The sequence below is a fragment of the Dipteris shenzhenensis genome, chromosome 17 (genome assembly GCF_047967505.1).
Source record: "Dipteris shenzhenensis isolate YYH24624 ecotype China chromosome 17, Dip_SZ_1.0, whole genome shotgun sequence".
NCBI classification, from domain to species: Eukaryota; Viridiplantae; Streptophyta; class Polypodiopsida; order Gleicheniales; family Dipteridaceae; genus Dipteris; species Dipteris shenzhenensis.
In genome coordinates, this window is record NC_141612.1 from 49,644,578 (window position 1) to 49,672,000 (window position 27,423).

The following is a 27,423-nucleotide window of genomic DNA, read 5'->3' on the forward strand; positions in this document are numbered from 1 at the left end:
ATCATGAATAATACATTCTATCAAGTTTCTTACTCAAGTTTGCCTTGACTTGATCTATTATCTGCTTGAATATCAATCTTGCTTGCCTTTCTGTCTACACCTCTACAATCACTTCTTTTTTAATGTTTTCTACCTCAACTTCTACAAGATTCTACACTATAAAAAGTAATTGAGGGTTAGGAGGGAAGCCTTGTATATCTGCATTGCCTCATCAATCACATTCTATTTACCAGATCCTTGGAGAGCCTGTACTTGAGCTGTGAGAGCATCTACCTGTCGTTGTAGATCTCTCACGTGGTGTTGTAGAAAATAAATCTGATCATACTGTCCAAGGATAGGTCGGTCAAAACCACCTCGATGGTATGCCTACGTAGGGAGAGGGTGTCCTGGCAACTGAGGAATAAAGAGGTTTCCTAGCAGAAGTTGGATAGGTCAGGCCATTCCATTTTAGCCATATCTAAAAGTCACACCCTGGCTGAAGCTAACCCCCGGGGGTTCAAACCTAGGTCGAGGTTAGGTGACAAGCTGCTGACGGGCTAGGGTTCGGACCTCTACTGCAACTGCTGGACTAGGACTACCTGCACCTGCTGCTGAGCGAGCTGAGCGACAACCTGAGTGATAAGCTTATCGACGACCTAAGAGACGATCTGAGACGAACGAAGGACAGAGGCAACGACAGCCTGAACAACGAGCGACGGGAGAGAGGATTAGCGACGGGCATAGCGACGGAGAAGAGAGAGTAGCGACGCGAAGAACAACGATGGAAGGATCAGCGAACGGGTCAAAACCTTAGTCATTAGAGAGACGAGTTTTTCCGGAATACTTGGATAGGCTGCCATGTAGGTAGATAAGATGTGCCACCACCTCACAAGCTTCATGCTTTTAGAGATCAAGAGTCACTTTTTGAGTTGGGCAGCAATACCATGAAGATAAAGGACGTCACAAAGCCTCAACCGCTTTAATGAGACAAAATAGAACCACATCCCCAATGAGCTAGCCCTACAAATCTGCATCTACTATTCAAAAGCAAAGCTTTTATACGACTTGGGATACGTTTCTCTTTCACAAGAAAAATATAAGGATGGATCTATATGAGAGCAAATCCCCATCCATACAATATATGTCACCACATACACACACAAAGAAGGCAATAACGTACATCCCTGGATAGAAAGTCATGCAGCTTGAGCCCTTTTTCCACATTGAAATGGATCAGAAAGAAAGCTTCAATTTAATTCAATTTACCTATCATAGCACATAAATCGATTTTAATAGACGATTGTATACATAAAAAGTGGAGCATCATTCAGTCAGCCAGAGGACATTCACTGTAACTCTCTTTATAGTAGAACTGGTGATCTGACAAGAACGTACTACTATTTTACATCCCTTGAAAGGGAAAGTTTTGCCTCTCTGCAAGGATGATTTAGGAAGTCCCTTGAGTGAAATATACATGGATTCTGGAATACCGAACTGTATTCATAACCATCACTAATGATGCACATGAGCACTATACAACAGATCAACCATCATGCAGCATGGAAGCAACAAAATCTCCTTCAACTGCAACATCTCATCAGCCCTCGTTTAAGACTGACTGCTACATGCTAGTACACAAACCTCAAAAACAAATGGAAACTAAGGGATGCTTGCTACACTTTATGACCAGCATGCTGTTGAAATGGAAAAAATTGCCCAGCCGCTCTGGAACACCTCTATGGGACCCTTGCCTACACTTTGTGACTAGCGTGCTTGTTGAAAGGCCAAAAATTGGCCAGCCGCTCTAAAACCCCTCCACTTTTAGGAAAGAGACCTCCAAACCCTTGTGGAGTGCTTGCTGGGGGGAAGTCTTCTGCTGGCATGGCGTAAGGTTGAATCATATTCTCCAGCCTGTGTAAAGTCAGATAAGAGGACTCCCCTTGTAACGTCACAGGTGGGAATACCGGTAGTGTATGATCTTGAGGTCGTGGAGATGCCTGTCCACATGTTACATATCCAGCAATATAAGGCTCATTAAGTAACAAGAAAACGATGTTTGAAGCAATTCGAGCACTGTTTTATTTTCTTGCTTGCGCTTACCTCAAGGGGACTAACAGCTGCACCACAACTGAACAATAGCTCTATCCGAAATCTTTTGGGATCATCAAGAAAAACCTGTCAAAAAGTTGAGCAATCTAATGAGATTTATTTAAAAAAAACAGGAGATATAAATCACTTGTTAGAAAATGCACGAGTCTGTGGATATGTAACTCTCCAGAAGTAAGAAGAATGGAAGCAATGAAGAGAGCAGGCATTTCGAACACAGGAAAACTGACTCACCGCTGTGTTTTCATACATCCGCAATACAATATGTGTAAGATAGTCTAGCTCCTTGGTTTCAAATATAGTTTGTAAAGCCTCATCTGAGACAAGACCCTCCTCGCCTTGCAGTGAATCATCCAGATTACAATATCTTAAAACATTTATCATAGAGTGTATATGTGACTCCTGCCATTCACAGAAAAAAGGCGAAGTAGCCATTGGTGCATGAAAAAAGACATTTCTCCAAGGAATTGGAGATCGTACTCTCATCTAATTGTCTGCAAGTACTCAGTGAAGTATCTTGTGCTTAGCAGTCTGCTACTTCATCAAAGCACCAAAAATTAGTCTATTCAGAGGAAGGGATAGAAAAGGACAATTAACTAATCGCAAGATCGCAAGAAAAATTGTCGGGGGTCTGGAGGTGAGCATCCAAACGAGGAAAAAAACCTGAACTTTGTATACCTAGAAAATAACAGGTGCTTGATCTATCTAATGTTTGTATGAGTTCTCTCTCTCTCTCTCTCTCTCTCTCTCTCTCTCTCTCCCCCCGCCCCCCCCCCCCCCCCCCCCCCCCCCCCGCACTTTTCAAAAAGAGAGATTTCATTCAAAAAAATGTACATACGTAGCTGTCCAAAGTGGAACAGCTACTACTCAAAAATGGAAGCAGTAATAAAAGACTTCTAACTGGACCAGAGGAAGGTCTCCAAGGGAATGAGCATCCTGAAGAGACGGATACAAAGAAGATCAAAAATAGGGAAAGATGTCCACTTCTCATACAGTCAAATGGTAATATACAGTCGAATGGCACGAGCACGATACAATGACTAGAGAGCCCAATAGCGACACTAGGAGAAAAAGGGATCATAGTCCGTGCATAGCAGCATGTTTGCCAAACAACAAAACTGCTTGCCAAATGGAATCCTGGGAAAACGAGCACAAAGACCTGTCATCAATCTGAAAAGAAACTCACAAGCTAAGCAAAGGTAAAAAATAGATGTAAGACCATCTCACGCGGATGAGGACAAGTGGGACATGCCGAAGAAGCGATACGCCTCACAGCCAAGAAAGATCCCGTTGGTAAAGCCCCAACCAAACACCATAGTAAAACCCGCTGCTTGAGAGGTAGCACACACACACGCATGCACACGCGCACACACATGCGTGCACACGAAACACCATAGGAAAACCCGCTGCTTGAGAGGTAGCACGCACACACGCATGCGCGCGCGCACGCGCACGGCTTTTTTTTCTTGTGAAACTCATGTATGTTAATATTACAAGAAGAAGTCCTCAAAGAGAGGACAAAAGATCTCATTATAAGACAAGTAAATAGAATAATATATCCGACACACACACACACACACACACACACACACACACGCACTATCACCAATTGGTATTTCTCCCAAGAAATAAAGAAGAGTCTTTATCAGATTGACTATGGTCAAAGAAAACTGACTTTGGTTCACTAGAATAAGTTTTATTGTTTCTACTTTTGCTTTGCATTGGTAAAAGAGAACCGTGGGGACACCCCAAAATAAATAAGTACCGATATATAAGGTGGGAGGAAAGAGTTCTCCATGAGATGTCTGGTGGGTGTAAGTGCCTCACACAGCAAAGCCGACTCTCAAAACAAAACAAAACGGAAAAAAAACAGCAGATACCAAAATAAAAGAGAGGCATAGATGCCTCCCAATGCTTTATGAATTCCAAACTCTCACAATCCCGATTTAAGTCCCAGAAGAGCATACCGAGGTAAAATACAAGCGAGTACGGACATGCCGCTCTGGAGTTCTCACATTTGCATACCTGCAAGTCGTATTGCAAATGAAATTGCAGTCAGATTTCTCCTCGTACATTATCATTGCACCATTGGTTTGATGGAAAACTTCTTTACGAATCGAAGATGCATATAAACATGGATTGGTTTTGAATTCTTCACTTTTGTTTTTAAAAATTGAGCTCTCCTTCTACATAAGATCTTCTCCATTCATCATGTGCAACCTGATAAGTAAATCACAAGAACTTAAAAACTTGTAAACACAAAAGTACACACAAAATACTTACTTTGGATCAAGGCGATACTGTGTTTCTTTATCATCATCCTCCTCAGGATCTAGCGACTTCTCACTATTTGAGCTTGATCTCCTTGAACTGTCAGATTTGTGCCTAGTTTTTGCAGATTTTGTATCATCCTCTGTCAATTCAGACAATTTATGTGCTGGCGCACAATCCTGCGCATTTTTCAGTTCTGCAACATTGATAGCTTCTTGACGAGTATTCCGAAGATCAATTAAAACTTTTCCTAGAAGCTTGCGAGCTATCTGCAAGAAACATTTGATGCTCAGTGCACATCCTGAAATAAGACTATAATCTTCAACTGGCATTGACATCTGGGCAAGCAGGGAATAGTTCAAAACAAAGAGGGGCTAGGCGTTCCTGGGACAAATTAGTGGCAATACATTTAATCAGTCTGAGATCAACATGCATTTTCTAATGAAAGCTTGTTTAGTAGTCAGAGACCCCTTACTCTACTTGTACTTACTATAAGAAGCCATTGTGCTTCATATGAGCCCATTTATGATATGAATCATTCAATATCTGCAAAATCCTGTATTCAAGATCGGGCCAACAGACTGCCCCGACCTACAGCATACTGATCCTGCTTGGCTGCAGATTGCTCCAACTTGCGCCATGTCCACCTAAGCCTGCACTCACTGCGTGCGCCTGCCTCCAGGCTGTCCTACAGCCTGTAAGGATAGCATCTTGGAAAACACCTTCAATTTTCGAGAGGCCATGGGTGTCCTCAGACGAGTAGGAAAATCTTCAGATTTGGCCTGTCTTGGACAAAACCTTCAGTTTTTGGGAGGTAATGACTGGGACCTTGAATATTCAACTCGGGCCAAATCTTTACATCATCTTATGGTTTGTTGAATTTGGGTCAAAATTTTGACACCCTCTATAGTGGCAGCGCTTACATACCCTTAAAGATGAAGGATTAAAGACTAAATATTCAAGATCCCAATTCTCACGATTTGGTTGTTGCCTTGAAACCATAGTTATTCTAGTCAAACTCTGTCTTGAGGCGGCTCTCCTTGTTAGACCCGTCTTGATATGAGATGGAAGAGGATGTGATGGAAGAACCTTCTAATGGGATTGGGACCTTCATATGTCAACTAATCCAAGTTTTAGAATATCCTTTTAACAATACCTTTATTGTAACATTCTTCCATATTTGAAAAATATCGTGTACTTGATGAAAACACGTTCACTATATGGGGGATTCCATTTGCCTGTTGTGAAAATTCACAGAGAGAGATAGGCCAAAGAATAGGAAGACGTTGCCAGATTTTAAATGGAGATCATACACACTCTTGGAGTGAGCTGAACAAATATTCACAAGACAACCAAGCCACTGTATATACAGCATAAAGATTCCTCAAAATCTGCTTGTGGAGCTCTTTAGAGGCTCAATGGATCTCACAGTGCTCCCTCAGACTAAGGGCCAGAAGAGACAGGGGACTGCACCTGGGGCATTGCAGCTTGGTTGACAGAGGGCCGACATGCTTTCCCCATCGAGAGGATCTCTCTGGCAGGAGTGTTTTTGCAAGGCAAGGCTTGCAGGTATTTCTCATATTCTCATGGATCAAGGAATCCGCTGGTTGTATAGCTCTCCATTCTAGTTGTTAGCACCTATTTCTGGGATACTCTAGGCTGAGAGCTCGAATCCTGTGAAGCAAGCTGCATAGCATTCAACTGTCTTTTCAGATTGGTCAAGCATCCCCTGGATTGCTTATCTGTATCGGTTTTTTTCAAAGTTTTCTAATAGAAGGTTCTCTTCTTTGGAAAAAAGAAAAGAGGTTCCTCGAAATGTCAGATTGTACTATCTTCCAGTCTATATGGTATGGCATGTGATAGCATTACATATCTCCACCTTGGCTCTTTTAGTTGATTGTTGTTGTTTGGTTCCTTAAGTGTTTGGATGGAGTTCAAGTTGTATTCTGCGTAAGATGTATTCCATTCAATGGTGGGACAGAGCCAAGTCAGTTCTTCCCCTTTATCTTATCTTTGACTAGTATACCTCAGATTTCAGGCAAATGGAATGAGTCTGTTGTGTAGAAATGATATGGATGCAGAGATGACCTCTTTTGATCATTCAATTTCAACGAGGATTTAAGTTAAAAATCTTACAACTTGGGCATTATAAGCACGGGAGTCAGGAAATGGTTTTCATTCACAGCAGCAGCTTGTCTACTACGAAAAAAGAACTTATGTTGGCAATATTCTACCTTGGACCCAATTTTTAACTTGTGAACAGGATTGATCCCGTATTCATTGGGTATAACTCCATCTGCAAGTGCCTGCCAAAACAGAGGTCCCAATTTGAATCAGGGTCTTTAAAATCAGCTGTACTATACTCGTGAGGTAGCCCTGCTTATTTCTCAATAAAAAATGTATAACTTTACAACAAAACAAAGCATTTCACAAAAGTTGTAAGAGCCAAATCTTCTAATCCTTAAAGACAAAAAATTAATGTTATCCTATCCCTGAATATCAATGAGGCCGTCAAGCAGCTTTGCAGTAAATTAATGGCAGCTTAAAGACACTTTCTACAAGGTTGCTGTTGCCGTATCTTCTTTGACAAAAATTCCATATTTCACAAACAAAGGTGACCAGCTCCTTTACTGATCCAGCTTCATTTCAATAGGACTATAAATGTCACTATGCTAAGCCGACAAGCTACTTGCATGGCTCTGATAGCAGAGAACTAGACTTTCATGACACTACTAACCTAACCCATGGGAGGAACTATTGTCCATTATACACATACCCGACAACTTACTTATTTTGTTTGAAAAGGCAGCTGAGCATTCAACCAAGGTAGACACCCTCAATCCAGGGATCGCCAAGAACTAATTCAGCTAGGCCCTTGAACTAAAAAATCAGTTCCACCCATCATTGTCCTCTTTGCAGGCCTCAAGATAGTAGCCACTGAGAGAATGAAAGACCTTCATTAAAAAAAAGACAGTTGGCTATTATCTAGAATGTTAACAATTGGAGAAGATGCTCAAAACGCATGTTCAAGGATGCTGAGGAGATGGAAGAGGAAAGGGAAAAGAATCTCCAGGAAGACACAGCTTTGGTTTTCATGTGCAATCTGTCCACCATGTCAAGGGCGTATGAGCAGCTTGGTATGGTTCAAGCATTGCATGTAGGCTGTAGGCTCTTACAAATTCCATACCTTATGAAAACCAGTGCACCACAAATTTTCAATGTATTAAACTCCCCAGGTCTAGAAACTGATACATTTCTGGTGTTTCAACACACCTAGAAACCATGGTTCTCTATGCTCCACTTATGATTCAAAGGTTATTCACACCCTCTCTTTGCTACTCACATACATACGCCCTTGGACTGACGGCCAAACATCACCATCCATAAAAGGTCCTATTGCCGAAGAGGAAGTTTGCAGCTCCAAGCTGCCCCAATCTTTTGCGCCACCAGTTGGCATTACCATTCCTGGACCCAATCTGATTGGCCCTACCTAAAGTTCAAGACGGAGGCAACAAAGCCTTGTATAAACTGGCCAGGAGTAGCAGATGCATGCGTGAACCTTCACGATGTAAAGACCGATCCGTCGGACAATAAGTCAGCTCTAACTTTGGCACTGCTAAGAAGTATTGAGCATCCAAGAAATATAATGCCAAAGGGGCCGATAATGCTGCCCTAAATATATTGCCTGACTGCTGATGGAAAAGATAACGTAGTACCATTTGTATGAACCACATCGCCTACCAATCGAATCCTTTATATGAAAGGAAATAAGAGCCTTTGGGTTTGTGCAAGGCAAGAGGATAATCAAACACCTTTGACCAATGCAAACTCTCAGCATCCAACGAATTTCCATAAAGCGAGTTGCAGCGATGCCATTTGAGGTGAGACGTAATTTCTTCCAATCAAAAAACATTCTAGTGAGAAAAGGGCATCCCTTAATTCTGCCATCAATTTATCCCAAACGAAAATCCCATCAGATTAGGTGGCACTTTCAGCCTCTTCCTTGGTTTCTTTCCAGTATGTATTGAAAATTTTTGTTGCCCCGTTTTGGGTGGTCTTTTTGTCTATGCCATGCATGATCTCCTTCTGCCTCAGGCTTGTTCCTGCTGGTTTTTTTCATACTTGATAAAAGTATTTTTTATTGTTTGGGGTTGGGGGAGGGGGGGGTTTGCAAAATATGGGATGTCCTTGCAGAAAACTGCCTCAGAAAACTGCCTCGGGCTTGTTCCTGCTGGTTTTTTTCATACTTGATAAAAGTATTTTTTATTGTTTGGGGTTGGGGGAGGGGGGGGTTTGCAAAATATGGGATGTCCTTGCAGAAAACTGCCTCAGACAGCTTCAAAATGGCAAGGAGAGATCTCCATAATCCCCAAAATAGTCTCGAGAGTGATGGAACGGATTCAAAAGAGAAAAATAGTCCTGAAAAACACCTCAAAATGTGTGCCCAGTCTCCAAACAACTACTGCTTCTGAAAACAGTGGAAAAACCTCAAAAAATAGGTTGTCTTGCTTCCAAACAGCTCTGGAGGTGCAAAAAACAGGGAGAGAGGCGACGCCAAAAACCAGCAAAAAACACGTCAAAACAGCAGCAGATGATGGCGGTCGGGTTCTGAAAGGTAGGTGACTGATTCAAGACGTGAAAAACATAAAAACCAGCCACAAAAATGTAAAAAAGCTGTAGAAATAGCTCGAATACAGCCTGAATATAGTCGCCCAGCCTTGGAATGCTCCTAAACGGAGGCGCCTTGCTCTGTAGCAGCTCCTAGAGCTTGCTGAAGTAAAAAACAACCTGCTGGCTGAAAGTTTTTGCAACAAAAATGTTCTTCGCAATAGAATTGAAACCAGAGGAGGCGAGGGGACTGTGTGGGAGAGAGGGGAAGATTACTCTGATACCAAATGTTGAAAATGGAAGCGAGAGCATGCGAGAGTATGGAGCTGAAGCAAGCTCAAATGGAATTGCAGCAACACAAGTGAGCTACAAAGCTAGGGTAGTCGTAGCATGAACCATAGCCATGGTCAAAAGATGTGTGGCCACTAGTTCACCCACAAAGTCAACCTCTACCAAAAGTTAGGGGGAAAAAACCTTAATACAGGGAAAAAGTGCCCCTAGCCCCTTATTGCATAACATTGGCCATTGCCTTAGGAAATATATATATTTCTAACAAACTAGAGTAGGGACAATGAAACGCAAGCAAAAAGCAAGTTGCTCCTCCCTAAACGATTACAATCAAGGAAGTCCATATGGAAAGCATCAAGATTTAGCTGGAATAGGTACCTGTGCATGGTTCCATAGTTCCTAACTTCCATCTATTACCACTATCAAGACGAAAATCATAACTTTATTTTTTCTTTTAAGATGCAAAGAATAAGTTTCAACAACCAAAAGGAAGACATAACCACTCAAAACAAAAGAGTTCCATCCATTATACTTTGATTCACATAGTGAATTCTTCCTCTGATACCACTGACTATCCCAGCCATCTCTACCAAACCAAAGACTAGGAGCCAAATGGCATGAATCACCATTTGAAACTTAGTACACAACCATAGAGCCCCAGATATCACAAAAGAGCTCTATGACCATACTTGAGTCTAGTAGTCATCCGCATACTGTGCAATGAAATAAATTAAACGGCTTGTCGGATAGTGAGGAGAATGCCCATGAGATTCTCAAATATTTAGTATGCTTGGTTGATGTGGTTGTCTATCCTTCACACCATTTGGTTCCGCGTTGGACAATGTCAGGAGAAAACTCCTTTTTTGAGTTTAGCTAGACTTGACCTTGCTTCTAAAGTGGTAGATGTTAACCAAGTATTGCTGGCCACAACCTAACTTATTTGTTCTTGTTGGTGATACTTTAGGAAATGCATCACTCAGCTCCAAAGACCAATAGGAATTTCCTATAGAGTGGACCTGATGGTTCTCCACATAACATAGCCAAAGTCGTGTGGTCAGTGAGCTTCCGCCAAGACAAGAGACTTGGAAAGATTTCTTTATTCGTTGCAGAAAGACTTGGGGCAGCTTAATCTTCGAAGAATCCCACCCTATTATGTGGAACGATCTCATACTTGATGATCATGGCACAACTCTTGCTACCTCTGGTTACATGCAATGGTCCATATGGGAGAGAGGACCCACTTCCTCTATGGATTCTTATAAGGATTTCAAAAACCTTTAGAATGAAAGCCTACATAGTTTTTTCCATACGTTACCATAAGCATACGGCATACATGCTGAATCATACATCACCCTAACTTTATACCAAAAAACAAAGAGGAAAATATACACTGTAAACATTTAATTGACAGAGAGCTTCAAAACATTCAACTTCAAACTTTAAACTTGTATCAATTTTAAAGTCAAGAAACTGATAAAACAATGTTTTCATAAAGGTCTGGGAACCCCTTCCCCCCCCCCCAAAAAAAAAAAAAAGCCAAGTATGATTGGCCATACCATATGCGTACGGAATAATTATTCCATACGCATATCGTTCATCCAACCATACACGTGTGAACCCAACTATGCTTGTGGACTTCAAATTGCAAAGATTAAATTTAGATGTGTAGATCAATGCATATCATGTCTAGTGCTAGAACACTAATAGTTTGGAGTTTGCTACACTTTTCAGTACTTTTGTCGCCTCCCTTCCTCGTTACATGGGGGCTCAATGGCTTGGATCTCTTTCGGGCGTTAGATCTCTCAATTCAATGACATCTAGGTCAATGGACTCCTAAACAGAAAGACAATAAGGTCAAGTAGGGGCTCATGTTCTCTCTTATTACAGACCTGCACATGCCTCGGTGGATATTTTTGGGTATCTTAGCGATAATTTCAGCATGGTGTATATGGAGATCCAGCCTGGTTGAGCATGCACGTGTCTTCCCAACCGGCCTCTACAAGGAGAACTATCTTCCCTAGGGAGTAGGGAAGCTCCCTTTTTTTTCTCAGATTTGAGGTGGCATTTTCAGTCTCAATCTTGGAGCTTTATTGGCTCTTCTTGATGAGCAGTGCTCTTCTTGTTGAGCAGGTTTTTAACCCACTCAAGGTATTTTGTCTTTCACGCTATGCATGATGTACTCTTGCCATGAGCACTTGCTCTTGGGGCTTTTCTCTTAATTCATCTAAATCTTTTCATTGGAAAGAAAAGGATGACAGTTTTGCATATGGAAGAATAGCTGAACAAGGTAAACCTTGCTTCTCAAAACGCATATGTTCCAACCTGTTCCCTCAGTGCACCCACAGAGAAACTCATTACAAGAATATTCACCTAAAAAATGAATGGCATTAGCTTAGGCCTCAATAATTTAATCATTTTTATAGAATGCTTTTAAAGGCATAGATTGGATACGAGATCCTTCTCATTTCTTAGCAGTTAAAAAAGCGCATCTCCACAATGCCATGAGTGCACAGGATTTACCTTTGCAACAGTGTAAAGTTCACCTAAGCCATCCAGGTTTAGGTGAGTATTATGCACAAGATCATACCTGCTCAATGCAACTAACAGGGATCAGATCTCTTATTATTTACAACAACATTGACGAGAGTGATGAAAATGTTTTTTGAAGCCATTAATCCTATAGCCAAGTGTAATATGTATCAATACCAGTAAAAGACAAGCTAGCTTGTTCCACCACTTTCAACTAGCCTAACGTTGTATGTGAGCCCACCCTTCCCTACCCAACGCGCACGTGCACACACATCTTTTTTTTAATAGTGAAATCTATGTAGCTTTATATTACAAAAAGACTGTCTCCAAAGTAGAGATCACACACTTTTTTTGTGAGAAAAAATATTTTATTGCTGTGAAATAATTACATTCATAGTTACTTCCAAAGTGGAGCAACTACTACTCTCTCTCACACACACACACACACACACACACACACACACACACACACACACGCACGCACGCACGCACGGGTATGAAGTAAAATTGAGATATGGGCTCAATTTGACAATCTATCCTGAGACAAGAAATCTTACTTGGAGGAATCGTAAACATCCGGAATTTTGGTGATGTCAAATCGACTGTGGAAAATTTTCAGAATAAACAATCATATAAAAGCTGGTAACCTGACCACCAAAAGAGAGAGAGAGAGGGAAAGAGAGAGAGAGAGAGAGAGAGAGAGAGAGAGAGAGAGAGAGAAGCATAGCTAGCTTGTACGAATCAGTCATTATCAAACAACGAAGGTAAGAGAAGCTTGCCCTTTGCGCTCATTGTATATATCACGTTCCAACTTTTTCCAACGAGCTAACATAAGAAGAAACCCTTCGCTACCACAAGGCAAACCAGCTGCAATCCTGTCAACGTCCATATTGGTTTTACCGAGGGCCGTTGCCTGATCATAAGGTGGAAGAGCCTCATCTGAAGTTGCTTCAGCCAACCTATCCTCCTCTGCTTTACACAGTATTTTCACTTGTGCAGTTACCCTCTTTATGAGTTCCATCTATTAGCCAGCAGAAGGCATTGAGTCAAAAGTGTCTCACCTATTCCATTTTGGTGTAGACAGCATTGCCAAAAAATATTAAAGGTGCTTCATTGCCCCAAAAAAAGAGGTAGACTCCCAAGACTCTCACATGAAAATATGATAGACGAAGAAAGTGATGCGCTACTTTACACTACATCGTATTAACATTGAGGGATTCAAGGGAAGATATGCACCCTATGAAGCATGAAAAATATAAAAAATGTGCAACTTTCCACATCATGTAATATTGAAGAAGATAAGAGGGAAGGGAAGCTGCGGGGGGGTTGGGGAAGCATGTATTCACCCTAAACCGAGGTCAGGATATTGCATGATAAACTCCCATTTGTGACGAGAGTATAAGGCTTTATAAAAGACAAACTCCACTACAAGAGGCAGCATTTGGCATAACCAAGAAGACCCTATTGCTCTCTAAGAGAAGGTACAGAACGAAGCGGGAGAGTTCCTAATAAAAAGTTACTAGTTAGGATTTGTAGCAACTAGCAGTGCTAATACCATTAGACCTACGGTTAAATAAAGCCCTCATAAATAAGATCATTGCCTTCTTCTGAAACCACACACACCAAAAAAAGAAAGGGATCTAGGAAACTGACATCTCTGAAGTACTGACAATTTTCAATCTTAATAATCCCACATATAATATACCTTTGTAAGACTAGAATAAGTCCAATCATACAAATTTCGAGTTTTTGTTGTTCTAAAGACCAAAAATCAACACAGAAAATAAAAGAGAGAATGAAAGAGAAGGAAAAAATAAAAATAAAAAAATCACAAACATTCTGTCCCAATAAAAGCGTGGTTTTTCATCTTGGAAGACCTCTATTGTCTTTAGAAATGGCTTTGAACATGTTCGTGCCACCTGGATCATGAGCGAGCTGCTTGTGTTTGAACCCTTTGTGAGTGATGCTGTTTTCTGATGGATGTGCTATGTAGTATCTAACTTTAGAGACATACGAGACAAAAAGACTATGTCTTGAAAGGCATCTCTTCTGTGCAACGCAGCCCTTTCTTGCCTCGTGGGAATTGTATCTTCATTCCTTAGCTTCATTTTCTTAAATTAATTTTGTCTGCAGAGAAGGTGAACACACTTTTTGAGGTGCGAAATGATTTTATATGTGGGAGGACAGCTGTAATACTACATACAGCTAATTTATTCCTTTCATGTGTTCATCCATGGTATTGCTAGGGTTGATGTAGTGGGCAGTGTTCTTGTAGTATGGTGTCCATCATGTAGGTGCAGCAGTAATACACAACCTCAAAAAGAATAGACATCCAATAAAATGTTAGCAAGCGTGCCGTCTGGCTGAAATCTCTTAAATTTTAAAGCAGGCTATCCATCATATTCGCCAAGACTGAGCCTAGTTTTAAGAGATAAGTGATGTACCAGCCTGGGTAGAAGATCCAATGCATTCGAAGGTAAGCTGGCTCCATCCATCATCCATGGCTTGCCAGTTGTGACTGTGGTAGACTGTGCCTGTGATATTATTATATCATAAAGACGGGCCTGTGACAAAAACAAGCGAAATTGTTAGAGATCATGTAATCAGACTACAAAATGAAACACGTCTAAATTTTCTTTCCAATTTATAAGATGCTGTCAAAGGAACCTCCCAACATAACATTCCACTATGAAAGAATAAAAACCGTGAGGAGAGAATCCTCCCACTATGAAAGTATAGACCGATAAAATCTACCTTTGCTTCCTCCATTTCAATGCTTGCTGTATCAAGACCATCAAGCATTGACGAATCTTTGCTCACAAGGGATACCTTTGCCAAAGAACGTAAAATCAAGTCATTTTCTATATTACCAACATTGCTCTAGTGACAGCTTGAATCAGATTAGCAAATAACAAATTTACCAGGATAGGGGTCAAGGGACCCTCTAAGTCGAGTAGCCCTTTTGCAAAAGCTGCGGCAGACATCTGGAGCAACAGGAACCAGAAATGGACTTGGAAAATGCTAATAAGAAAAAACTAACAAAAAATGTTTCCTTCACGATTCCAAAATATACCTGTACCCGACCCTCATCTGAGCTATAGATTTTAAGATCATGACGATATGTACTATGAAGACGCAGCAGGCCAGTTCCCTCACCTGTTTTTCCCCAGAACAGAGATCAAAGTTTTCAATGTCAGTCTGGTTTTAAGCTATTAGAATCAAACAAATCCAAACAGAACGATAACCTGCACTTAAGCTCAGAAAAATAAAAATTTGACCCTTATTGCTGTATAAACAGATATAACACCTTCGAACCTAGGTGACCACCTAGGGCAGTGCTCCTGCTTAATAGCCCAAGCTTACCCTGGGGCCAGAGATCTACATCTGAGCCTAGCAAGCGTTGGTGTCCCATACCACCAAAACACTTGATGGTGTTCTTGTCAAGAATTAGCACAACTGGGCTAAACAAGCGTCCAAGCTCAAAATGCCCCCTACGGTGCACACCAGGATTCTCTATATAGCCATGGCCCCTTAGTGCTAACAAGTGAAAGCATGAGATGACTCTGTAATGGGATGGCCAACTTAGAAGAAAATCATCCGACCAACAAGGGGATCAGCCAACCTAGATGCAGGCTAACTTTTGACATCAGCACCCTACTGTGGCACGCACCCAACCTCCTCTGCCGGTCATTTGACATGGCAACATGCCACATCCATTGCTGATCGATATTTAGCTAATTGCCATTGCAGCTGCCATTTGACATGTGGCAACTGCTGTGTCAGTGCTGCATTGATGAGCCATTGACTGTCATACTGCCACATCAGTAGCCGGTTAATTTGACAACCCCAGATGCAGTTCATAATCATGCCCATCCATCTGACTAATGAGCGGCTCTCCATGATGCTAACACCACCTATGCTATTGCTCACGCCTTTTCATTTGAGACCCTTACGGGTGAGCATCTGACTAAGTGAATGTCCAAAGGGTAGGATGGAGCATTTTCCAACAATCCCCTCAATGTCCAAACTTTGCACTACTCCAAAAGACAACTTGATGGGTTCAATCCCCCATTATGGAAATTAAGGGTCAAAAGTTCCATAATCTTTAGAGAATATGGAAGATCAAAGAGGCGCCAATTGCTACTACCATTGGCATGGCAGTCACACATGCCCTCTATCAGCCCTTCACAATCTCTCTGCTACCCCCCCCTGCACCCCTTCCATCTTCCCACAGATTAGACGTTGAGGCCGGCAGGATGCCTCGTACAGCTACCGGACATAGACCCAGGCGAGAGACTAGGATATGCCCTTGTTGCACTATGGGGGAGGTGGAGACCGAGGAGCACTTTGTTTGCAGATGCCCTTTATATTATGAGATCCGTGGCGGATTTCACTGTTTATTTGGGCACGGATTTGGACCTCTCTCTCGGATTATGGAGTATGAGGATCAGTATTGCTTAGCGTTGTTCATCAGGGAGATCACCAGATACAGAGAGAGATTCCTCAGAGAGCACCGTCACATCCCTGCCAGAGACCTGGTTATTCATGAGGAGCAGGACGAGGCGCAGGACCATGAGCACAGAGATAGCCCATCTTGCCAGAGAGCACCGATGGTTCCACCCCGAGGATGTACATATGACATGATCCGGCAGCACCGCAGGATGATCTTACACAGAGGCCGTACCCGTCGCTTTATTTCTAGACGACGGAGGATGATGGCAGATTTTCGGAGGAGATTGCTCCATGGAGACTTGGCACCGCCAGCAGCCCATTTGACACTTGCCCAGATCTTCACACTCATGGCAGGAGGCATGGTCGATGGCCATGACTTCCATCATTTCTTTGGATCACAGACCCCTTAGGGAAGACGATGTTCCTCATATTTCATATTTTACATTTTGTATCTAGGCAATTTTGGTACTCTATTTCATTTCATTTTGTATCTAGGATTTTTGTAGCCATTTTTGGCATCTTAGCGGTATTACGATGAGGCCACCTAGTTGGCGCATCGTTGATGATGTATTTTCCTTTCGGATGATTTTGTGTCCCATAGGCCATGTATGGCCTTCCGTGGACCTTTAATAAAATTTCTTTCTTTCTTTCTTTCTTTCTCTCTCCCCCGCTCAGCCCCCCGCTATCCCCCCGCTCAGCCCCCGCTTCCCTCTGCTACCCCCCCGCTCAGCCCTCCGCTCAGCCCCCGCTCAGCCCCCGCTACCCCCCCCCCCCGCTCAGCCCCCGCTACCCCTTCGCTACCCCCCTGCTCAGCCCTCTGCCACCCTCCGCTACCCCCCCGCTACTCCCCTCGCTCAGCCGCCACTCAGCTCAGCCCTGGTTCCTCGCTCACCCCCCGCTCTCCCCCCCCCCCCCGCTCAGCCCTCCCGCTCACTCAGCCCCCCTCACTCAGCCCCCGCTCAGCTCAGCCCCCCTCGCTCAGCTCAGCTCTCCCGCTCGCTCTCCCGCTCAGCGCCCCCCTCGCTCAACTCTCCCGCCGCTTGCAGCTCCGACCTCCTGCAATCCCTTCTTTGCCCGCTGCTGCCTCCCCCATAATGAAGGGAACAGGGGGATGAGGACAGGAGACTAGGCGGGAGACCCTTCAGTCCAAATTTACATACACGTGGAGATGGGGAAGGGGAACAGTGACAAGGGGAAAACACAAAAGCAACTCAGTCTGGAGGACTTCAACAAATGCAGTAGCCGGAGCGGTTTGACAGTGGACAGCACCACGGCCCAGAAGAAAGGGGCCCACCCAAAGCCCATGCCGCTCACCACATCCTCGACCTCTATGGTTACCACCACTATTTCACCACCATCATCCGCCTCATCATCTACGCCACCTCTCTCCTCCTCCTCTCCTGCATCATCATCACAGGTCTCCTCTCCTGTAGCCCCACCACTGGCCCCACTGGCCACGGCTCCATAGTACTTTTCCCTCGTATCACCTCTACCTCTCAGTCAGCCACCCTTCATCACCTCGTCCGGCCTCGCTACTCCTACATACCACTCCCCCGCCCAGATCATGCTGTCCCCACCCTCAGTACAACCTCAGCAGCCCACCTTCATTCCAACCCCTCTCGAGATCTAGTTCCCACCTGGACCAGGACATCTTAGGCCCCCACCTCATGCTTGGGACTCCCTATTGGCTGAGATACACAGCATCCGAGCCCGTCGGGCAGAACTGACACATTACACTCAGGAGAAGGCCCGGTACATTCAGGAGCAAGCCCCCATTATACACGAGCAGGGCACCCTTATCCAAGGGCTCATACACGACATCACACAGCTTTGAGAGGAGCTCGGGACCCTCAGAGCAGCGCCTGGAGGGACCCCAGTCACAGAGATGGAGGCATAGATAGCCATGATACAGTTGGCTATAGCAGAGACGACTAGATTGGTGGACGTGGCGAAACAGGAGCTCGCAAAGGCAACCGTTTCAGCCACCATACAGGAGCAGTAGCAGAGGGCTTTGAAGGCCCTCAACATTCGAATACGAGGGATCACGCGAGACAGCACCAACACCACTACGACGCCCATGAAGGAGGCGATCACCTTTGTGACCACCACCATGGGGGTCCCCAACCATGGCATAGAGGGAGCATGGCGTGTTAGGAGAGACCCCAATTGAGAGCAGCCCCTAGTCATTCGCTTCAGAGATTCACATGCTCGACTAGCGACACTCCGACGCCGAGCCGCTCTACGAGAGCATCCCACCCTGTCCATGGACGAGGATTTGGCACCACTACGGATTGAGGAGCGACAAGTTCTTCTGCAGTAGCGGGATGTTGCTCGCAAGGAGGGAAAATGGGCCGTGGTCCGAGATGGTAGATTGTTGACTGGCACCCGTCGGGCTCCCACCTGCACCCCCTAGGGGGACGGGACCTATAAGACTTAGATTTTCGAGACCCTGGCCTGCACCATTTGGAACTATAATGGTACCTTATGGTCAGACCCAGGAAACTTCTCGGAGTCTTATACAGGACGAGACAATCTTTTACACGGAGACACACCAGAGCCCAAAGCGTCCACTACCGATAGTCAGTGGCTACACATGGGAGTGAGCCTTTAGGGATGAGACGAGGGATATAGGAGGAGTCCGAGAATCAGGTGGGGTCGCAGTATTGTACAGGTCTTCCCTCGTTGGAGCCATCTCCATTGAGAGGAAGGACGCACACTCCCGATTCATGTGGATCCGGATCCAACGCACAGACACCCGTGACCTTTGCATAGCAATATGCTACTTCCCGCCATACACATCCCACTTCGCCAGAGTGGCACGAGAGGATGGTGAGACATCGCCATATGCACCCTTACACCAGGATATCCCAAACCTTTCAGCATGCGGGGAAGTTCTCCTTGTTGGGAACTTCAACGCCGCTAGGCACTACTCCTAGACTTCCGAGACGACTCTATCATGCTACCAGACATGGACCTAGACGGAGCAAGTATGACCAGGACCTCATTGGACCGACACGGGCCTGTTACACCATATGGACACGCGCTCCTTGATTTAAGTAGGATGCATGATCTCATCATCTACAAAGGGCTTGACCTATGGCCCTCCTCAGGTGGTTTTACTTGCTTCCCACATGAGGGGAACACTAGTGTAGTAGATTACATCATGGGATCCCCTACCTTTACTTCATGTATCACTGACTTCATCGTAGCACCACTCCCTCCAGGAGCTGATCACACATACCTATTCTTCACTATTGCCACCCCACGCTTAGCCACACCACACACACCACATAGGAAGCACGACACCTACCACGACATACACTTTGATCATAGCCTCTCACTGGCCTACTCTAGACGCCTAAGCAGACTCCTAACCTACATCGATCACATACAACTCATAGAGGACTGTGCTGCCCTGATTAGTCGCACACTCCACGAGGCTGCACTCCAAATCTTTCCCCATACCACACGGTCCACTAGACCACCACCTCTTGGTTATGTACCCTGCAACAATTGGTACGATGCGGAGTACAAGGCTTATCGCCGCGATAGCTCCGACTTGAAACCAGATGTCACCTCCCTCCCGAACACACCAGACACGGTACGCAAGTACTGACGTCTCGTATGTCGGAAGAAGCATGCATTTCTTTGTCGAAATGAGGAGGAGTTGCTTAACATCTTGTACATCAACAACTCTAAGGATTTTTTACGGAGATTCCTTGAGCGTAGGTCTCCATCACCCCTCACCGACACGAGAGTCTGGCACACGTATGCACACCATCTTTATGATGTCCCACACCAGCCCACTCCAGATCTCATACACACACCTCGCCCCACCACTTGCACGTTGTTCACCAGAGGGGGAGTCAAGGACGCGACATTGAAACTGCACAATGACCGAGCTAAGATCATGAGGGGCTATGCACTGAGTTTATCGCATATGGAATCGACACGTTAGCCCTGATCCTAGCAAAGCTATTCAATGACGCTGTTTGCCTTGGCTTCCCCCGCACTTGGACACTCAACACCATCACCCCCATCCACAAGGTAGGGGATCCCATGGACCCGAGTAACTATAGGACAATCATGATTGGACATGTGATGTCCAAGATCTATGCATGCGTTGGTCAGCCTGTTCGCAGAGATGAGAGGGCTCAGAGCAAAGGGTCAGGCCGGTTTCAGGCGAGACCATGGGACTATGGATCACATACTCACACTCAGGAGTGTCATTGAGAAGGCCAGATCACGGAAGGAGAGGATATATTGCTGCTTTGTGGATTTTCGCAAAGCCTTTGACACAATACCTTGAGCTCGTCTCATCACACGCCTACAGACATTGGGATTTGATCAAGAGATCATCTGGGCAGTCATGGCACTTTATGAGAGAGTCTCAGGCCGAGTTCAACAGGCGCAGGTTGGACAGATGAAATCTTGAGTACCATAGGGATCAAACAGGGTTGTCCCTTATCACCAACCCTGTTTGGTCTCTACATCGATGAGCTTGAGACTTTCATGGGGGCGCTCACTTGTCGGGATCATCATCAGGATTCTTCTTTATGTAGATGACGTGGCACTCTTGTCGTCCACACCCGAGGGGCTCTAGCGACACCTGGATGCACTGCAAGCTTTTTGTTTATCCCATGATTTGGAGATCAACCTTGGCAAGACCAAGGTCATGATCTTTAACACCTCTCGAGCAAACATGCAACGGAAGCCGTTCACTTTCGGTGGATCACCAGTTGAGATCATATCCTCATACACTTACTTGGGGGTCATCTTCTCCGGCCCGATTTTCACGATGAGACCAGTGATGCAGGCCAGGATGAGTAAGGGATACGCCTCATTAGCTCGGCTAGAGAGACAATGTTTCCACTCCCACTTCTAGGATCCTCAAACCAAGGCTCTTCTCTTCAACTCCTTGGTCCAAACGGCCGGTATGTATGGCAGCCCTTGTTGGGAGCTTGACATGTCAGAGATAGAGTGGACACGGGTGGAGTGCCTGCAGATCGTCATGCTCTCACGGATGATCCGGGGGAAACCGTCTGTACCACATCACATCATTCAGGCCGAGTTTGGTGCTTCTCCACTCCAGCTAGATGCAGCCTTTCAGACCATCACATATCTACACCGGATTAGATCATATGGGGACTGCCATGAGGTTGGCAGCAGAGGGAGACGAGCGATGCTCGTATGCACGGACTCACAGATGGTTTGTGAGACTAGGGTTTCGCATCGATAGGATACCTCCTTTTCAGTACAGTTTAGATGCCCCTCCAGTACTCCCACCCACCATCCTGATCGGGCCACACACCAACTAGGGAGACAAAGGTTGCCATGGTTGGCTCTCGATTCCTCCATGAGGTTGGCATCAGAGGGAGACGAGCGATGCTGGTATGCACAGACTCACAGATGGTTTGTGAGACTAGGGTTTCACATCGATAGGATACCTCCTTTTCAGTGCAGTTTAGATGCCCCTCCGGTACTCCCACCCACCATCCCGATCGGGCCACACACCAACCAGGTCATTCGAGAGGATCTCCTGCAGCTACACACCTTTAGGACCTCGTTGGAGCCGAGGGAGCTCCTAGTGAAGCCGAGTTTCTACAGAGATTACTGTCTTTGTATTTCGGAAGAGGGATTCGTCACACCACAGGGTACACTGAGCTTCATATGCCTCACTCACTACGGAACTCCATCGGACAGTTTCGGGTATCATCACACCGCCTCAGCACAGAGAGTGGCAGAGCAAAGGGGATTCCTAGGGAGCATCACATATGCATATTGTGCGATTGTCAAGAGGCTTAGTCGGAGGAGCATTTTATTTTCAAGTGCCCAGTGTACTACGAGATCCAAGGTTGCTACCATTGCCTCTTCAGAGACGGCTCCGGGCTGCTTTCCAGATTCCTCGCCTACTCAGATTAGAGATGCCTCGCGGCCTTCAGTCACGAGGGGGTCCGACACAAAGAGTACTTACTCGGGCGACGGGGCTTCGCCACATCATCAGACACCTCTCAGAGCAGGATCACAGAGTTCTTCCCATCGAGTGACATTGATCGTCCAGTCTCTAGCCGTAGACGTGACAGAGACCCCGACCCGACGACCGCAGCACGACACACGAGACATCGAGGGGACACACAGATCACTCTGGGGGACCTCCCGACATTGTTTAGACCCGGGATACGTCCCACGGGAGTCACGGTGGCTCTGGTCTTGCGTCGAGTCTCATCTCGGAGACTGAGACGCACGGCACCCCTTGATGGGCACCAGCATCCCATCACCGGCTATGCACTAGCCAGGGCGACATGACATGCAGAGAATTCCGCTCTGCTCCAGTCTTTTTCTTTTCATTGTTATAAAGCAGATGCCTATGCAGAAGTTAAAGAGCAGGAAGCAGTAGTACATAACAAGAAAATACTACGCATTGGGGATTGCCCAAAGATTGTTGTGGCAGCTCTAGTGAGGATGTAGCTCTCACAGAATATGAATTCACTGGAATGAAAACCACATTAGCTATATCGCTCAAAAGGGATGACAAGTGCAGGTTTATTTCAATGAAAGGATAGAGAGAGTCAATATCCTCTGACAGACAAATAGGCTGAAGGGTACAAAGATATGGATATCTGAGGAGCTCACTCTGACTCAGCTCAATCAAAGGCATAGTGAACTCACCAAAGTCAAGGACGCACGTAAAGTAGGAAAATGGGCAGTCTATCGAGATGGAATTGCATTAATTCGAGATTTCAAATATAATCCTAAAGACCCTCAGTCTTAAACTGATGTAATGAAAGCCTTCCTGATATAGGACTACAACTGAGAATTGTGCTTTAATAAGATCGAGCTGAGTTGCCATGTGCACTCCTCGACCCTCTCTAGTTTACCTAGATGATGTAAGGATTTATCTTTTGCACTTTGTCCCATAAGCCCATGAGGCTTTTTGCGGACGTTGATAGATCTTTCTTTCTTTCTTTCTTTCTCTCTCTCTTTGGTGAAATCCATGTATGTTTTTATTACAAAAGCAGTCCTTTAAGAGGAGACCTGCAAAGACGAACAAACATGCAATTTTACAAGGATTGCCTAAGAGATCCGAAAATACTAAAACATGGCAAAGTAGAATCGCCAAAGACAATAAATTTTTTTTTCACCCAGTAATGGAATCACCCCTTTACATGACACATGCCAAAGTCTCCCAAGATACTTTTGCATCCATGCAAGATGCGATGCTTTATAAGATTTGCCTCTTCATTAAAAGAGAAATAAGGGACAAAGTTTGCATTACTCTTGCTAGCAATCTTTTTTTATCCAAAGAGAAGATTTCTATGAAGTATGAAAGAAACTCCGAGAGCAAGGCTCAAGGGAAAAAGTACATCACACAAGGCTGGAGAAAACAAATACCCTCCTAGAGCCAAATCAAACTCTGGTGAGAGCAGACAAGATCCCTCAATCTTAATGGAGACTCCAAGAAGAACGGCGAGCTGCTCCTCGCATTAAGCAAAACAAAATCTTGCCAATAGAGAATGCACATGAAGACCTCTACATGCTCCCCCAAATGGCCACCAAGGTGTGTACCTTACCTATCCAAATACTGACCAATTGGTGTCGAGGGTGGACCTAGGAACCAGCTTCTGTGCATCTGGATCTCCAAATATGTCACATTGATATTCTCGCTAGAATCTCCCATGGAGTATCCACAAGGCAATGCATCATCTGAGGAAATAGGAGAGGAACTTAGAGATGTTTTCCAATGAGACTTCTCATGTTTTTTCTCACCACTAAGGTTCAGAATGAAACTTCTCATGTTCTCTCTCACCACTAAGGTTCTCCAACCTGTAAAACAGTGGGTCCTTCCTTGCTTCTGCTAGCTATGCTAACAATGCTTTGTAGGCATATGCATCTCTAGATCCTACTCCCTCAACAGACTCTACAATCCTGTCATGGGGTAAATTAGCACGTTTTTGTGAGGCCACGACTGCAATCTTAGATTGAGATTTGTCACCCCTCACACAAAGGAGATGACAGGTCCACATAGTGATCAGGCTTTTCTGTTCAGCTCGAAAATCCCTCAACAAGATCAATAGCTTGCTTTCTACTCAAGGCATAACTCCCAAAATGTTTTAGGCATTTTAATCACTCAGATTTGGCATTTTGGACCTGTCATTCTGGACAGCAACCGACTCAGATCTGCTTTCTTTCTTTCTTTCTTTTCAAAAGGGGCTTACTGCAGATTTGTACCAAAACCTGACCGAGGTCTGATCTAGTGAAACCAACATGGGTTTCTCTGTGTGATACTTTAGTGAAGCATATTTGTTGGCGACAACGTGATCAACAGATGCAATTCATTGTGCAATCACCAATACTTATGTGAACTAGTAGGCGTTGTAGTCCTCCTGATCCAAACCTACTTATGTGAACTAATAGGCATTGTAGTCCTCCTGATCCAAACCTGCTGCAATTCATTGGCAATTTCCACTGATGTGCGTACAAGGGGATGGATCTTTGAATTTACATAATGGGCATTAGACTTCAACAAACAAAATGCATTTCTATTTATTTCCTCCTCTCTTTGTCACTCTCTCTCGATCACCCCCTTAAAATCTTGTTCCGATATGACTTTCCATTTGGGAGAACGGGGGGGTCTCTTTTCCTCACGGTTTAGGGATTTTAAGGGTACATTCACCCGGGGGGGGGGCGGGGGCGGGGGGTGTGTCACCCCGTTAGGACACCCTGTTCCCCGTCCAAAGACTTTCTAAGTGATGATGCCTTGCAAGATACGTGCAAACCTCTTCTCTGATTTTTGCTGCCGTCAGATTCAGCAGCACCTCGAGCTTTGCACATAGGCCAAACGGGCTGGTTCACGCACAGATCTGCGTGTCTGCGTGCTCTTCTCACGGCAACGTGCCATGTGCTTGCAGCCCTGATCGCTTGCGTCCTCCTCGTGTGTCCCTCTCCGCGCGGGTTTCCTTGTGCCCCGTCTTCTCATACAGCTCCCTTCCATGCACTCTGTTTCCATGCTGCATAGGCTGCTATCCCGCATGCTTGCGCCCTCTCTTGTGCTTGATTCTTCTCCTTCTCTTTCCATCCCGGTAGTGGATCGTTGAAGGTTTGATACGAAATGTGAAGAACCAGACTTTTCGAGAATGCAAAATGTGTGCAATGCATGTAGAATTTGAATGGCAATGGGCCCTCCAATGGGGAAGAGTTCCCTCGTGAGAGTACTTGTTTCTATTTTCGACCTACATGCAAGGTGTGTGGGAGATGGCGGATGAATGCAAGGCGAATGAAGGATGCTACGTGAGATTCACAATGAAAGGGCGATACCCTTTCATTAATGTCCCTTGAGATCACTCAAGTTCCATCTTCCCATTTACACCTACCCTTATCCTATGACCCATGCATCTACCATTCAAATCACCTTAATGCACCCTTCCCTTTCTATTGCCCCTAGGACCTAGACACATGTGTGCATACCTTTATTAATAAAACAAGTATCACATGTCCAAATTTGATGCCGTTTGAGGCAGTGGCTCCAGGTCGACTAGTCCTATCTACTGAGATGATCCACTATTTCTCTTGTCATGACAATTTAATGAAGCACACCACCATGGCACCCATTAACCGTTAGCTTTTGCACACAAAGATGAACTCTAGACTAGTCTTAGTCTGTGTGGGCGTCCCCACCTCCAGGTCGACTAGTCCTATCTACTGAGATGATCCACTATTTCTCTTGTCATGACAATTTAATGAAGCACACCACCATGGCACCCATTAACCGTTAGCTTTTGCACACAAAGATGAACTCTAGACTAGTCCTAGTCTGTGTGGGCGTCCCCACCAAGCAAACCAATCTCAACCTCTTTGACCATAAGGAGCTTTGGGCATAGGTCAACGTGGCTTATTGAAGTTGGAATATCTTGGTTGACTAAAGTCAACCCTCTTGGCCTAAACCAAGTCTCCCTAACCCAAGTCAGGCCTTCTTGACCGAAGTCAATGCTTTGACCAATTAAAAGAACTCTAAGACCATATTTAAAAACAAATGGGAAACTCTTTAAGTATGATCAAATAAGAGGTCAACTTTATACTTACTTTGAATATGTTCAGCTTGGTCACAACTAAGTTTCCAACAATATGGTTGCCATCCTGAAGATCATGGTCGGCATCAATGTGGGCATCAAATGTATTATCCTTTCCATTTGGATGTGCATGAGCATGTGCATCAATGTCTTCCTCCTCATCCTTTTGCAAGAGTTAAAAAGAAATTAGGACCAATGGGAAGGTGGATCCTATTGCTATAGTCCCGCACTTGATTCCATCTCTAAATTGTGGTAGCAAGACACTAAGTAGGAACGTGTTGTGTAGGCAGGGCTATTGGAGGCTTCCTTATATTTCTCCTAGATCATTTAGTCTAACATGCTGACATTACTACCTTCCAAGCCACGCATTATAAAATCATTCTAACACAAAGATATGAAACAAATGGTTCACAACAAGGTTGTCGAGAAGCATCAACCTAAAATCAAGTCGTGCTTAGAAGATTGAAAAAAAATCAATAGAATTTGCACATGCACAAATATGTTTAGAATAATGCTCTTTGCATCAAACACTAGGTGAAATCAAAAGATTGAAATAAAAAGCTGATGACTTCACACTAGTGCTTGTATGCACGTAGACAAAACATGACAAACTAGGGATAGTTGTGTTGCATTGTTTCAATTATACTACAAAGCATTCTTAAGCGAAATTTTTGGAAGTATAGAAAAAGCGAGATTTTATGTCAGTATTGCTTCTACAATCACCTATGTGCGACTTGTAAAATCCCAACAAAATGCTTTTGTTTTTCAAGCTATACAGAGAACAAGAGACTTTAAAAACAATATTATACATCACCTGGATACATGGAGTTTCTAAAGACACGACCAAGCTCTTCAGCCTACAAAATTATAAAAGACAACCTCTGATCAACTTATGATTCCAACATCTGACAAAGCAAACTTTTAACAATGTAGAGGTGAGAGAAAAGAAAAGGCTTCACTGACAGAAAACTTTCTTAAAAAACCTCCTTGAGAGCTGACATTTAGACTTCTACTCATATATGGGTCCTGACTTCCCCACGTTATAGGTATCCTCTGCCATTGAAACATTTCGAAATCGATAGACATGTAAAGGCGTAGAAGTTTTGATCCTGATTCATGGTGT

General features: G+C 44.5%; 1 protein-coding gene across 4 annotated transcripts in view; it reads right to left on the reverse strand.

The window, feature by feature from the left end:
- Window positions 1-1,305: 1,305 nt before the first annotated feature.
- LOC147892238 (inositol hexakisphosphate and diphosphoinositol-pentakisphosphate kinase VIP2-like) overlaps window positions 1,306-27,423 on the reverse strand; it is a 248,985-nt gene continuing 222,867 nt past the window's right edge. For 3 of the 4 annotated variants that reach the window (XM_087388899.1, XM_087388900.1, XM_087388901.1), the window contains 14 exons: window positions 27,115-27,157; window positions 14,855-14,937; window positions 14,703-14,765; window positions 14,536-14,610; window positions 14,226-14,345; window positions 12,561-12,802; window positions 12,339-12,383; window positions 11,773-11,839; window positions 6,591-6,662; window positions 4,369-4,625; window positions 4,053-4,110; window positions 2,320-2,487; window positions 2,080-2,154; window positions 1,306-1,976 (listed from right to left, as the gene is read on the reverse strand). In XM_087388899.1, coding sequence (XP_087245025.1) covers window positions 1,731-1,976; window positions 2,080-2,154; window positions 2,320-2,487; window positions 4,053-4,110; window positions 4,369-4,625; window positions 6,591-6,662; window positions 11,773-11,839; window positions 12,339-12,383; window positions 12,561-12,802; window positions 14,226-14,345; window positions 14,536-14,610; window positions 14,703-14,765; window positions 14,855-14,937; window positions 27,115-27,157 — 1,614 coding nt within the window. In that variant the 3' untranslated portion in view covers window positions 1,306-1,730. Of the gene's footprint in view, window positions 1,977-2,079; window positions 2,155-2,319; window positions 2,488-4,052; window positions 4,111-4,368; window positions 4,626-6,590; window positions 6,663-11,772; window positions 11,840-12,338; window positions 12,384-12,560; window positions 12,803-14,225; window positions 14,346-14,535; window positions 14,611-14,702; window positions 14,766-14,854; window positions 14,938-27,114; window positions 27,158-27,423 lie in introns of those variants that run through there. The other variant, XM_087388902.1, reaches the window with a different exon arrangement.